General features: G+C 53.7%; 1 protein-coding gene across 1 annotated transcript in view; it reads right to left on the bottom strand.

Annotated features, from left to right (window-relative positions):
* Positions 1 to 302: 302 nt before the first annotated feature.
* slc7a7 (solute carrier family 7 member 7) overlaps positions 303 to 14057 on the bottom strand; it is a 68905-nt gene continuing 55150 nt past the window's right edge. Inside the window, exons 7-8 of the mRNA XM_072501604.1 lie at positions 7031 to 7214; positions 303 to 3618 (exon numbers count right to left, since the gene is read on the bottom strand). Of these exons, the coding sequence (XP_072357705.1) occupies positions 3521 to 3618; positions 7031 to 7214 (282 nt within the window). The 3' untranslated portion in view covers positions 303 to 3520. The remainder of the gene's footprint in view (positions 3619 to 7030; positions 7215 to 14057) is intronic.

The raw sequence follows: 14057 nt of genomic DNA, 5'->3' as shown, positions 1-14057 counted from the left end.
GAGGGAGCTTTACTCTGTATCTAACCCCGTGCTGTACATGTCCCGGGACTGTGTGATCGGGACAGTGTTTGAGGTAGAAAATGTGGCCAGAGTTCATTCTGTTCCATCCTCCAAATGGTTATATATGTTACTAAGTGCTGTATCCCAGCGCAGACCCCTGGGGCACGCCATTGATTGCTGCCGTCCAATCAGAGAAAGTCTCCGTTGTCTTGACCCGCTCTTTCCTGTCAGACAGCACGATCGCTCCAACAAATGGTCCAGCCTGCTGGCACCGACACCTCTTAGAAATGATATGCGAGAGAGCCTTACCAACATCTTTATTTATCTCATTGTTGAACCCGCATTTCAAAGGAGTTGCTGCTGCGTGCTCGATTGGCTGCTGTCGTCAAACGCTGGCCTGTTCTGCGCAGATAACGCAGGGTGCACTGCGTTACCCTGCCACCGCTACGGCGGTCTTCGCCCAGGTCACAGTGCTCCGTCGCGCTTCGGTAAACACGGGCTGGGGGGGTGGGTCAGTGGGAGTTCAATTGCATTTGGGCCGAAGAGTTGGAGGTGGGGGGGGGGGGGGGGGGTGGGGTGGAGGGAGAAGGTGGGAAAGGAGGAGAGGAGGGATGGGAAAGCGGGGGAAGGTATTGGACGGCTGAGAGGGGGAAGGGGAGAGGTGTTGGCAAGATTCTACAATCCATTGTTAAGGATGAGAATTCTAAATTCTTGGAAGTGCAGGGTCGGATTAGGACAAGTCAGCATGGATTTAGTGAGGGGAGGTCGTGCCTGACAAACCTGTTAGAGTTCATAGATTATCATAGAATTTACAGTGCAGAAGGAGGCCATTCGGCCCATTGAGTCTGCACCGGCTCTTGGAAAGAGCACCCTACCCAAGGTCAACACCTCCACCCTATCCCCATAACCCAGTAACCCCACCCAGCACTAAGGGCAATTTTGGACACTAAGGGCAATTTATCACGGCCAATCCACCTAACTTGCATATCTTTGGACTGTGGGAGGAAACCGGAGCACCCGGAGGAAACCCACGCACACACGGGGAGGACGTGCAGACTCCGCACAGACAGTGACCCAGCGGGGAATCGAACTTGGGACCCTGGAGCTGTGAAGCAATTGTGCTATCCACAATGCTACCGTGCTGCCCCCTGTTCTTTGAAGAGATAACAAATAGGTTAGACCAAGGAGAGCCAATGGATGTTATCTATCTTGACTTCCAAAAGGCCTTTGATAAGGTGCCTCACGGGAGACTGCTGAGTAAAATAAGGGCCCATGGTATTCGAGGCAAGGTACTAACATGGATTGACGATTGGCTGTCAGGCAGAGAGTTGGGATAAAAGGTTCTTTTTCGGAATGGCAACCGGTGGCGAGTGGTGTCCCGCAGGGTTCAGTGTTGGGGCCACAGCTGTTCTCTTTATACATTAACAATCTAGATGACGGGACTGGGGGCATTCTGGCTAAGTTTGCCGATGATACAAAGATAGGTGGAGGGGCAGGTAGTATGGAGGAGGTAGGGAGGCTGCAGACAGATTTAGACAGTTTAGGAGAGTGGTCCAAGAAATGGCTGATGAAATTCAACGTGGGCAAGTGCGAGGTCTTGCACTTTGGAAAAAAGAATAGAGGCATGGACTATTTTCTAAACGGTGATAAAATTCATAATGCTGAAGTGCAAAGGGACTTGGGAGTCCTAGTCCAGGATTCTCCAATGGTAAACTTGCAGGTTGAGTCCGTAATTAAGAAAGCAAATGCAATGTTGTCATTTATCTCAAGAGGCTTGGAATATAAAAGCAGGGATGTATTCTGAAGCTTTATAAAGCATTAGTTAGGCCCCATTTAGAATACTGTGAGCAATTTTGGGCCCCACACCTCAGGAAGGACATACTGGCACTGGAGCGGGTCCAGCGGAGATTCACACGGATGATCCCAGGAATGGTAGGCCTAACATACGATGAACGTCTGAGGATCCTGGGATTATATTCATTGGAGTTTAGGAGGTTGAGGGGAGATCTAATAGAAACTTACAAGATAATGAATGGCTTAGATAGGGTGGACGTAGGGAAGTTGTTTCCATTAACAGGGGAGACTAGGACCCGGGGGCACAGCCTTAGAATAAAAGGGAGTCACTTTAGAACAGAGATGAGGAGAAATTTCTTCAGCCAGAGAGTGGTGGGTCTGTGGAATTCATTGCCACAGAGGGCGGTGGAGGCCGGGACGTTGAGTGTCTTTAAGATAGAAGTTGATAAATTCTTGATTTCTCGAGGAATTAAGGGCTATGGAGAGAGAGCGGGTAAATGGAGTTGAAATCAGCCATGATTGAATGGTGGAGTGGACTCGATGGGCCGAATGGCCTTACTTCCACTTCTATGTCTTATGGTCTTATGGTCTAAGGTGGAGGAGGTGGGAGGGAGGGAGGGGGCGGGAGAGGCAAGGGGGTAGGAGAGGAGCGAGGAAGAGGGGAGGGAGGGTGGAAGGCATAGTGGAATGGGAGGCCGTGAAGTGGGCAGGGAGGAGGAGGAGGAGGGGGGGGGAGGGAGAGGACGGGAGGGGGGGAAGAGGACCAGGTGGGAGCAGGGAGGGGATGTAAAATGGAGGGGAGGGAAAGGAGGGTGGCAGGAGGGGATAAACGGAAGAGGGAGAGTAGAGATGGTGGGGAGTGGAAGGGAGGAGGGGATGGAGGTGGTGGGAAGAGGCGGGGAGAGCGGAGGAAGCGATGGGGGGATTGGGAGAGGAGGGGAGGAGGAGACGATGAGAGGAGGGAGGTGGAGAGGGGAGAGGCTGGGATGGAGGGATGTGAGAAGAGAGAGATAGAGGAGGGAGAGAGAGAGAGAGAGGGGGGTAGGGTTGAGCGGCCGGAGGAGAGGAGGGGGGTCGAGGCGGTTTCCTGCATGAGTGGAGAGAATCTGGGGTAAACCTCTCTCTGAGGGTAGTTCGGTTGAGAAAAGCCCAAGGTGGGGGGCCACGTTTAACCGAGAAAGGTGAAGCCGAGGCAGTCGGGAGGGGTTGAATGGCCTACTCCCGGGGCCCCCGGGGCATTCCGGGCTCCAAACGGGACCCGAGAAGGAAATCTCACTTGGCCTGAACGGAAGCAGCCTATCACGTCTTTGCTTCTGCTCAATAGACTCCTGGACATCAAGCGATCCGATTGGGTGCGGAAGAGCGACACGGCCAAGACCCGGCTCTTTCATTGTCTATCGGTGTCAAGCGGTGAAGATGGTGGGAAAGGTCAAAGGGCAAAGCCTATCCAGTGTAACCGCCTGTAAATTCCACATAACAACAGTGTCAAAAGGTTCACTATGCACAGCTCCTAAAAAAAATAAAAATCAATCCTAATACTTTCAAATCTGTCTTTGGTGATTATTTTGTCCGCCCCATGGCTCGTTGTGGCCCAGGGATGAAAGCCTAACCTGTAGGCCTCAGGCACGTTGACACACTTCTGCACAGCTCCACTCGTTGCCAATAACAACCGGGCAAAGTGGGGGGAGGAGGAATCAATGACCCTGGATCTGGTCTCGTTGTTCATTCAGTGCGACTTCATCTCCTGAACTTTCTCTTGCTCCTCGATGTCCATCTCAGTCAGGACACAGTAGCAGATCAACTGAGTGTACCTCGTAAAGTTGGCTGTAGGTGGCAGAGGGAGGTAACGGATATTAAATAACCTGTCTGCCCATTCACTCCCACTGTACACAATCCCAATGGACCCAAACCCCTTCCCGTTCACTCCCACTGGACACAATCCCAATGGACCCAAACCCCCTCCCGTTCACTCCCACTGTACACAATCCCAATGGACCCAAACCCCTTCCCGTTCACTCCCACTGTACTCAATCCCAATGGACCCAAACCCCTTCCCGTTCACTCCCACTGTACTCAATCCCAATAGACCCAAACCCCTTCCCGTTCACTCCCACTGTACACAATCCCAATGGACCCAAACCCCTTCCCGTTCACTCCCACTGTACTCAATCCCAATGGACCCAAACCCCTTCCCGTTCACTCCCACTGTACTCAATCCCAATGGACCCAAACCCCTTCCCGTTCACTCCCACTGGACACAATCGCAATGGACCCAAACCGCTTCCCATTCACTCCCACTGTACTCAATCCCAATGGACCCAAACCCCTTCCCGTTCACTCCCACTGGACACAATCCCAATGGACCCAAACCCCTTCCCGTTCACTCCCACTGGACACAATCCCAATGGACCCAAACCCAACTGAGTCTGTGCTGAATCCATCCTCACCCGGCAGGACGGTATCACAGTGGTTTGCACAGTTGCTTCACAGCGCAGGGTCCCAGGTTCGATTCCCCGCTGGGTCACTGTCTGTGCGGAGTCAGCACGTTCTCCCCGTGTGTGCGTGGGTTTCCTCCGGGTGCTCCGGTTTCCTCCCACAGCCCAAAGACGGGCAGGTTAGGTGAATTGGACATTCTGAATTCACCCTCTGAGTACCTGAGCAGGCGCCGGAATGTGGCGACTAGGGGCTTTTCACAGTAACTTCATTGCAATGTTAACATAAGCCGACTTGTGACAATAAAGATTATTATTTTTAACTGTGCACAGTGCTCGCAGTGTGATACGGAGACCGGAACTGTAAACGGTGCTCCCAGTGTGATACGGAGACCGGAACTGTACACGGTGCTCCCAGTGTGATACGGAGACCGGAACTGTACACGGTGCTCCCAGTGTGATACGGAGACCGGAACTGTACACGGTGCTCCCAGTGCGATACGGAGACCGGAACTGTACACGGTGCTCCCAGTGTGAAACGGAGACCGGAACTGTAAACGGTGCTCCCAGTGTGATACGGAGACCGGAACTGTACACGGTGCTCCCAGTGTGATACGGAGACCGGAACTGTACACGGAGCTCCCAGTGTGATATGGAGACGGGAACTGTACACGGAGCTCCCAGTGTGATACGGAGATGGGAACTGTACACGGTGCTCCCAGTGTGAGAGGGACACGGGAACTGTACATGGTGCTCCCAGTGTGATACGGAGACTGGAACTGTACACGGTGCTCCCAGTGTGATACGGAGACTGGAACTGTACACGGTGCTCCCAGTGTGATACGGAGACCGGAACTGTACACGGTGCTCCCAGTGTGATACGGAGACCGGAACTGTACACGGTGCTCCCTGTGTGATACGGAGACCGGAACTGTACACGGTGCTCCCAGTGTGATACGGAGACCAGAACTGTACACGGTGCTCCCAGTGTGATAAGGAGATGGGAACTGTACACGGTGCCCCCAGTGTGCTACGGAGACCGGAACTGTACACGGTGCTCCCAGTGTGATACGGAGACCGGAACTGTACACGGTGCTCCCAGTGTGATACGGAGACCGGAACTGTACACGGAGCTCCCAGTGTGATACGGAGACCGGAACTGTACACGGTGCTCCCAGAGGGATACGGAGACCGGAACTGTACACGGTGCTCCCAGTGTGATACGGAGACCGGAACTGTACACGGTGCTCCCAGAGGGATACGGAGACCGGAACTGTACACGGTGCTCCCAGTGTGATACGGAGACCGGAACTGTACACGGTGCTCACAGAGGGATACGGAGACCGGAACTGTGCACGGTGCTCCCAGTGTGATACGGAGACCGGAACTGTACACGGTGCTCCCAGTGTGATACGGAGACCGGAACTGCACACGGAGCTCCCAGTGTGATGCAGAGACCGGAACTGTACACGGTGCTCCCAGTGTGATACGGAGACCGGGACAGTGCACGGAGCTCCCAGTGTGATACGGAGACCGGAACTGTACACGGTGCTCCCAGTGTGATTCGGAGACCAGAACTGTACACGGTGCTCCCAGTGTGATACGGAGACGGGAACTGTACACGGTGCTCCCAGTGTGATACGGAGACGGGAACGGTACACGGTGCTCCCAGTGTGATACGGAGACCGGAACTGTACACGGTGCTCCCAGTGTGATACGGAGACGGGAACTGTACACGGTGCTCCCAGTGTGATATGGAGACTGGAACTGTACACTGTGCTCCCAGTGTGATACGGAGACCAGAACTGTACACGGTGCTCCCAGTGCGATACGGAGACCGGAACTATACACGGTGCTCCCAGTGTGATACGGAGACCGGAACTGTACACGGTGCTCCCAGTGTGATACGGAGACCGGAACTGTACACGGTGCTCCCAGTGTGATACGGAGACCGGAACTGTACACGGTGCTCCCAGTGTGATACGGAGACGGGAACTGTACACGGTGCTCCCAGTGTGATAAGGAGACCGGAACTGTACACGGTGCTCCCAGTGTGATACGGAGACCGGAACTGTACACGGTGCTCCCAGTGTGAGAGGGAGACTGGAACTGTACAAGGTGCTCCCAGTGTGATACGGAGACGGGAACTGTGCACCGTGCTCCCAGTGTGATACGGAGACTGGAACTGTACACGGTGCTCCCAGTGTGATACGGAGACTGGAACTGTACACGGTGCTCCCAGTGTGATACGGAGACGGGAACTGTACACGGTGCTCCCAGTGTGATACGGAGACCGGAACTGTACACGGTGCTCCCAGTGTGATACAGAGACCGGAACTGTACACGGTGCTCCCAGTGTGATACGGAGACCGGAACTGTACACGGTGCTCCCAGTGTGATACAGAGACCGGAACTGTACACGGTGCTCCCAGTGTGATACGGAGACGGGAACTGTACACGGTGCTCCCAGTGTGATACGGAGACCGGAACTGTACACGGTGCTCCCAGTGTGATACAGAGACCGGAACTGTACACGGTGCTCACAGTGTGATACGGAGACCGGAACTGTACACGGTGCTCCCAGTGTGATACAGAGACCGGAACTGTACACGGTGCTCCCAGTGTGATACAGAGACCGGAACTGTACACGGTGCTCACAGTGTGATACGGAGACCGGAACTGTACACGGTGCTCCCTGTGTGATACAGAGACCGGAACTGTACACGGTGCTCCCAGTGTGATACGGAGACCGGAACTGTACACGGTGCGGTGCAGTTTAAATGCAAGTTGCATTACTTTCTTACCTAATAGTGCGCGCAGGAATTTTGGCCTCTTATGTTCTGGCAGGTGGACTCCCAGCAGGTAGAATGGCACCCCGGACAGGGCGATGCCCACGCCAATCAGGGAGTTGATGGTGTCGCTGTAGAGGGGCACTGCTACCAGGAAGATGGTACAGAGGCAGAAGATGATGGGGAAAAAGATGCTGAGCTGTGGGAGGAAGCAGAGAGACAGGGAACGTGAGGGACGGTCGGCGACGGCTTATCAGGTCAGTGCTTAAAAGGGAGGTGCGCGTTTTCGAGATTCCTCTACCCAGTTCGCACCCAATGGCATCCAGTCCTCCAAATTGTGGCCCAGTAGAGGCCCGGAGGAAGGCGACGGCTTTTTTATGTTATTCGTTTTGCGGCATGTGGGAGCGGCTGGCTGGGCCAGTATTTATTGCCCGTCGCGAACTGCCCTCCATTTCAAAAGGCATTTGAGAGTCAACCACACATCACTGTGTGGGTCTGGTGTCACAAGTAGTTCAGACCGGGTAAGGACGGCAGATTTCCAGCCCTGTACCGGTCCACAGGTCACTGAAAGGGGCGACACAGGTGGAGAAGGTAGTCAAGAAGGTCACAGAGATAGGGAGGGGTGTAGGGGCTGGAGGAGGTTACAGAGATCGGGAGGGGTGTAGGGGGCTGGAGGAGGTTACAGAGATAGGGAGGGTTGTAGGGGCTGGAGGAGGTTACAGAGGTAGGGAGGATTGTAGGGGCTGGAGGAGGTTACAGAGTGAGGGAGGGATGTAGGGGCTGGAGGAGGTTACAGAGATAGGGAGGGGTGTAGGGGCTGGAGGAGGTTACAGAGATAGGGAGGTTTGTAGGGGTTGGAGGAGGTTACAGAGATAGAGATGGTAGTAGGGGGCTGGAGGAGGTTACAGAGATAGGGAGGGGTGTAGGGGGCTGAAGGAGGTTACATAGATAATGAGGGTTTTAGGAGCTGGAGGAGGTTACAGAGATAGGGAGGGTTGAAGGGGTCTGGAGGAGGTTACAGAGATAGGGAGGGGTGTAGGGGGTTACAGAGATAGGGAGGGTTGTAGGGGGCTGGAGGAAGTTACAGAGATAGGGAGGGTTGTAGGGGGCTGGAGGAGGTTACAGAGATAGGGAGGGTTGTAGGAGCTGGAGGAGGTCATGGAGATAGGGAGGGTTGTAGGGGCTGGAGGAGGTTACAGAGATAGGGAGGATTGTAGGGGGCTGGAGGAGGTTACACAGATAGGGAGGATTGTAGGAGCTGGAGGAGGTCATGGAGATAGGTAGGGTTGTAGGGGCTGGAGGAGGTTACAGAGATAGGGAGGATTGTAGGGGGCTGGAGGAGGTTACAGAGATAGGGAGGATTGTAGGAGCTGGAGGAGGTCATGGAGATAGGGAGGGTTGTAGGGGCTGGAGGAGATTACAGAGATAGGGAGTATTGTAGTGGGCTGGAGGAGGTTACAGAGATAGTGTGTGCAGGAGGGTTTCCTGAAACAATATGTTGACAGGCCAACAAGAGGCGAGGCCACATTGGATTTGGTTTTGGGTAATGAACCAGGCCAGGTGTTGGATTTGGAGGTAGGAGAGCACTTTGGGGACAGTGACCACAATTCGGTGACGTTTACGTTAATGATGGAAAGGGATAAATATACACCGCAGGCCAAGAGTTATAGCTGGGGGAAGGGCAATTATGATGCCATTAGACGTGACTTGGGAGGGATAAGGTGGAGAAGTAGGCTGCAAGTGTTGGGCACACTGGATAAGTGGGGCTTGTTCAAGGATCAGCTACTGCGTGTTCTTGATAAGTATGTACCGGTCAGACAGGGAGGAAGGCGTCGAGCGAGGGAACCGTGGTTTACCAAGGAAGTGGAATCTCTTGTTAAGAGGAAGAAGGAGGCCTATGTGAAGATGAAGTGTGAAGTTTCAGTTGGGGCGATGGATAGTTACAAGGTAGCGAGGAAGGATCTAAAGAGAGAGCTAAGACGAGCAAGGAGGGGACATGAGAAATATTTGGCAGGAAGGATCAAGGAAAACCCAAAAGCTTTCTCTAGGTATGTCAGGAATAAGCGAATGACTAGGGAAAGAGTAGGACCAGTCAAGGACAGGGATGGGAAATTGTGTGTGGAGTCTGAAGAGATAGGCGAGATACTAAATGAATATTTTTCGTCAGTATTCACTCAGGAAAAAGATAATGTTGTGGAGGAGAATGCTGAGCCCCAGGCTAATAGAATAGATGGCATTGAGGTACGTAGGGAAGAGGTGTTGGCAATTCTGGACAGACTGAAAATAGATAAGTCCCCGGGACCTGATGGGATTTATCCTAGGATTCTCTGGGAGGCCAGGGAAGAGATTGCAGGACCTTTGGCTTTGATTTTTATGTCATCATTGGCTACAGGAATAGTGCCAGAGGACTGGAGGACAGCAAATGTGGTCCCTTTGTTCAAAAAGGGGAGCAGAGACAACCCCGGCAACTATAGACCGGTGAGCCTCACGTCTGTAGTGGGTAAAGTCTTGGAGGGGATTATAAGAGACAAGATTTATAATCATCTAGATAGGAATAATATGATCAGGGATAGTCAGCATGGCTTTGTGCAGGGTAGGTCATGCCTCACAAACCTTATTGAGTTCTTTGAGAAGGTGACTGAACAGGTAGACGAGGGTAGAGCAGTTGATGTGGTGTATATGGATTTCAGCAAAGCGTTTGATAAGGTTCCCCACGGTAGGCTATTGCAAAAAATACGGAGGCTGGGGATTGAGGGTGATTTAGAGATGTGGATCAGAAATTGGCTAGCTGAAAGAAGACAGAGGGTGGTGGTTGATGGGAAATGTTCAGAATGGAGTACAGTCACAAGTGGAGTACCACAAGGATCTGTTCTGGGGCCGTTGCTGTTTGTCATTTTTATCAATGACCTAGAGGAAGGCGCAGAAGGGTGGGTGAGTAAATTTGCAGACGATACTAAAGTCGGTGGTGTTGTCGATAGTGTGGAAGGATGTAGCAGGTTACAGAGGGATATAGATAAGCTGCAGAGCTGGGCTGAGAGGTGGCAAATGGAGTTTAATGTAGAGAAGTGTGAGGTGATTCACTTTGGAAGGAATAACAGGAATGTGGAATATTTGGCTAATGGTAAAGTTCTTGAAAGTGTGGATGAGCAGAGGGATCTAGGTGTCCATGTACATAGATCCCTGAAAGTTGCCGCCCAGGTTGATAGGGTTGTGAAGAAGGCCTATGGAGTGTTGGCCTTTATTGGTAGAGGGATTGAGTTCCGGAGTCGGGAGGTCATGTTGCAGCTGTACAGAACTCTGGTACGGCCGCATTTGGAGTATTGCGTACAGTTCTGGTCACCGCATTATAGGAAGGACGTGGAGGCTTTGGAGCGGGTGCAGAGGAGATTTACCAGGATGTTGCCTGGTATGGAGGGAAAATCTTATGAGGAAAGGCTGATGGACTTGAGGTTGTTTTCGTTGGAGAGAAGAAGGTTAAGAGGAGACTTAATAGAGGCATACAAAATGATCAGGGGGTTGGATAGGGTGGACAGTGAGAGCCTTCTCCCGCGGATGGATATGGCTGGCACGAGGGGACATAACTTTAAACTGAGGGGTAATAGATATAGGACAGAGGTCAGAGGTAGGTTCTTTACGCAAAGAGTAGTGAGGCCGTGGAATGCCCTACCTGCTACAGTAGTGAACTCGCCAACATTGAGGGCATTTAAAAGTTTATTGGATAAACATATGGATGATAATGGCATAGTGTAGGTTAGGTGGCTTTTGTTTCGGTGCAACATCGTGGGCCGAAGGGCCTGTACTGCGCTGTATTGTTCTATGTTCTATGTTCTATAGGGAGGGCTGGAGGAGGTTACAGAGATAGGGAGGGTAGTAGGGGCTGGAGGAGGTTACAGAGATAGGGAGGGTTGTAGGGGCTGGAGGAGGTTACAGAGATAGGGAGGGCTGTAGAGGCTGGAGGAAATTACAGAGATAGGGTGGGTTGCAGGGCTGGGGGAGTTTACAGAGACAGGGAAGGGTGTAGTGTCTGGAGGAGGTTACAGAGATAGGAAGGGTTGTAGGAGCTGGAGGTTACAGAGATCGGGAGGGTTGTAGGGGTTGGAGGAGGTTACAGAGATAGGGAGGGTTGTAGAGGCTGGAGGTTACAGAGATAGGGAGGGTTGTAGGGGTTGGAGGAGGTTACAGAGATAGGGAGGGTTGTAGGGGGCTGGAGGAGGTTACAGAGATAGGGAGGAGTGTAGGGGGCTGAAGGAGGTTACAGAGATAGGGAGGGGTGTAGGGGGTTACAGAGATAGGGAGGGTTGTAGGAGCTGGAGGAGGTTACAGAGATAGGGAGGGCTGTAGGCACTGGAGGAGGTTACAGAGATAGGGAGGGTTGTAGAGGCTGGAGGTTACAGAGATAGGGAGGGTTGTAGGGGTTGGAGGAGGTTACAGAGATAGGGAGGGTTGTAGGGGGCTGGAGGAGATTACAGAGATAGGGAGGAGTGTAGGGGGCTGAAGGAGGTTACATAGATAGTGAGGGTTTTAGGAGCTGGAGGACGTTACAGAGATAGGGAGGGTTGTAGGGGTCTGGAGGAGGTTACAGAGATAGGGAGGGGTGTAGGGGGTTACAGAGATAGGGAGGGTTGTAGGAGCTGGAGGAGGTTACAGAGATAGGGAGGGCTGTAGGCACTGGAGGAGGTTACAGAGATAGGGAGGGTTGTAGGGGGCTGGAGGAGGTTACAGAGATGGGGAGGGGTGTAGGGGGCTGGAGGAGGTTACAGAGTTAGGGAGGGTTGTAGGGACTGGAGGAGGTTACAGAGATAGGGAGGGTTGTAGGGACTGGAGGAGGTTACAGAGATAGGGAGGGGTGTAGGGGCTGGAGGAGGTTACAGAGATAGGGAGGGTTGTAGGGGCTGGAGGAGGTTACAGAGATAGGGAGGGGTGTAGGGGCTGGAGGAGGTTACAGAGATAGGGAGGGTTGTAGGGGCTGGAGGAGGTTACAGAGATAGGGAGGGTTGTAGGGACTGGAGGAGGTTACAGAGATATGGAGGGTTGTAGGGACTGGAGGAGGTTACAGAGATAGGGAGGGGTGTAGGGGCTGGAGGAGGTTACAGAGATAGGGAGGGGTGTAGGGGCTGGAGGAGGTTATAGAGATAGGGTGTGGTGTAGGGGCTGGAGGAGGTTACAGAGATAGGGAGGGTTGTAGGGGCTGGAGGAGGTTACAGAGATAGGGAGGGGTGTAGGGGCTGGAGGAAGTTACAGAGATGGGGAGGGTTGTAGGGGCTGGAGGAGGTTACAGAGGTCGGGAGGGTTGTAGGGGCTGGAGGAGGTTACAGAGATAGGGAGGGGCGTAGGGGGCTGGAGGAGGTTACAGAGATCGGGAGGGGTGTAGGGGGCTGGAGGAGGTTACAGTGATAGGGAGGGTTGTGGGGGCTGGAGGAGGTTACAGAGATAGGGAGGATTGTAGGGGCTGGAGGAGGTTACAGAGATAGGGAGGGGTGTAGGGGGCTGGAGGAGGTTACAGAGTGAGGGAGGGTTGTAGGGGCTGGAGCAGGTGACAGAGATAGTGAGGGTTGTAGGGGCTGGAGGAGGTTACAGAGATAGGGAGGGTTGTAGGGGGCTGGAGGAGGTTACAGAGATAGGGAGGGGCGTAGGTGGCTGGAGGAGGTTACAGAGATCGGGAGGGGTGTCGGGGGCTGGAGGAGGTTACAGAGATAGGGAGGGGAGAAGGGGGCTGGAGGAGGTTACAGAGATAGGGAGGGGCGTAGGGGGCTGGAGGAGGTTACAGAGATAGGGAGGGGAGAAGGGGGCTGGAGGAGGTTACAGAGATAGGGAGGGGTGTAGGGGGCTGGAGGAGGTTACAGAGATAGGGAGGGTTGTAGGGTCTGGAGGAGGTTACAGAGATAGGGAGGATTGTAGGGGCTGGAGGAGGTTACAGAGTGAGGGAGGGCTGTAGGGGCTGGAGGAGGTTACAGAGATAGGGAGGATTGTAGGGGCTGGAGGAGGTTACAGAGATAGGGAGGGTTGTAGGGGCTGGAGGAGGTTACAGAGATAGGGAGGGGAGAAGGGGGCTGGAGGAGGTTACAGAGATAGGGAGGGGAGAAGAGGGCTGGAGGAGGTTACAGAGTTAGGGAGGGTTGTAGGGGCTGGAGGAGGTTACAGAGATAGGGAGGATTGTAGGGGCTGGAGGAGGTTACAGAGATAGGGAGGGTTGTAGGGGCTGGAGGAGGTTACAGAGATAGGGAGGATTGTAGGGGCTGGAGGAGGTTACAGAGATAGGGAGGGTTGTAGGGGCTGGAGGAGGTTACAGAGATAGGGAGGGGAGAAGGGGGCTGGAGGAGGTTACAGAGATAGGGAGGGGAGAAGAGGGCTGGAGGAGGTTACAGAGTTAGGGAGGGTTGTAGGGGCTGGAGGAGGTTACAGAGATAGGGAGGGGTGTAGGGGGCTGGAGGAGGTTACAGAGATAGGGAGGGGCGTAGGGGCTGGAGGAGGTTACAGAGTTAGGGAGGGTTGTAGGGGGCTGGAGGAGGTTACAGAGATAGGGAGGGGTGTAGGGGCTGGAGGAGGTTACAGAGATAGGGAGGGGTGTAGGGGGCTGGAGGAGGTTGCAGAGATAGGGAGGGGTGTAGGGGGCTGGAGGAGGTTACAGAGATAGGGAGGGTTGTAGGGGGCTGGAGGAGGTTACAGAGATAGGGAGGGGTGTAGGGGCTGGAGGAGGTTACAGAGATAGGGAGGGGTGTAGGGGGCTGGAGGAGGTTGCAGAGATAGGGAGGGGTGTAGGGGGCTGGAGGAGGTTACAGAGATAGGGAGGGGCGTAGGGGGCTGGAGGAGGTTACAGAGTTAGGGAGGGTTGTAGGGGGCTGGAGCAATAGACTCACAGGGAGAGTGACTGCCTTCATGGAGATAGGGAGGATCATATCGTTCGGTGTAAGTTACAGGGATTGGGAGACCAATTCCATGAAGGAATTTGAAACCAAGGATGATTGGCTCCGTGTCCGGAGCCAATGCCTGTGAAAACCCCCCGGAGGAAACCAGAGCACCCGGAGGAAACCCACGCAGACAC

The sequence above is a fragment of the Scyliorhinus torazame genome, chromosome 5 (genome assembly GCF_047496885.1).
Source record: "Scyliorhinus torazame isolate Kashiwa2021f chromosome 5, sScyTor2.1, whole genome shotgun sequence".
Lineage (NCBI taxonomy): Eukaryota > Metazoa > Chordata > Chondrichthyes > Carcharhiniformes > Scyliorhinidae > Scyliorhinus > Scyliorhinus torazame.
The sequence above is the reverse complement of the archived record's forward strand: the minus strand, read 5'-3'. Positions and strand labels throughout refer to the sequence as shown.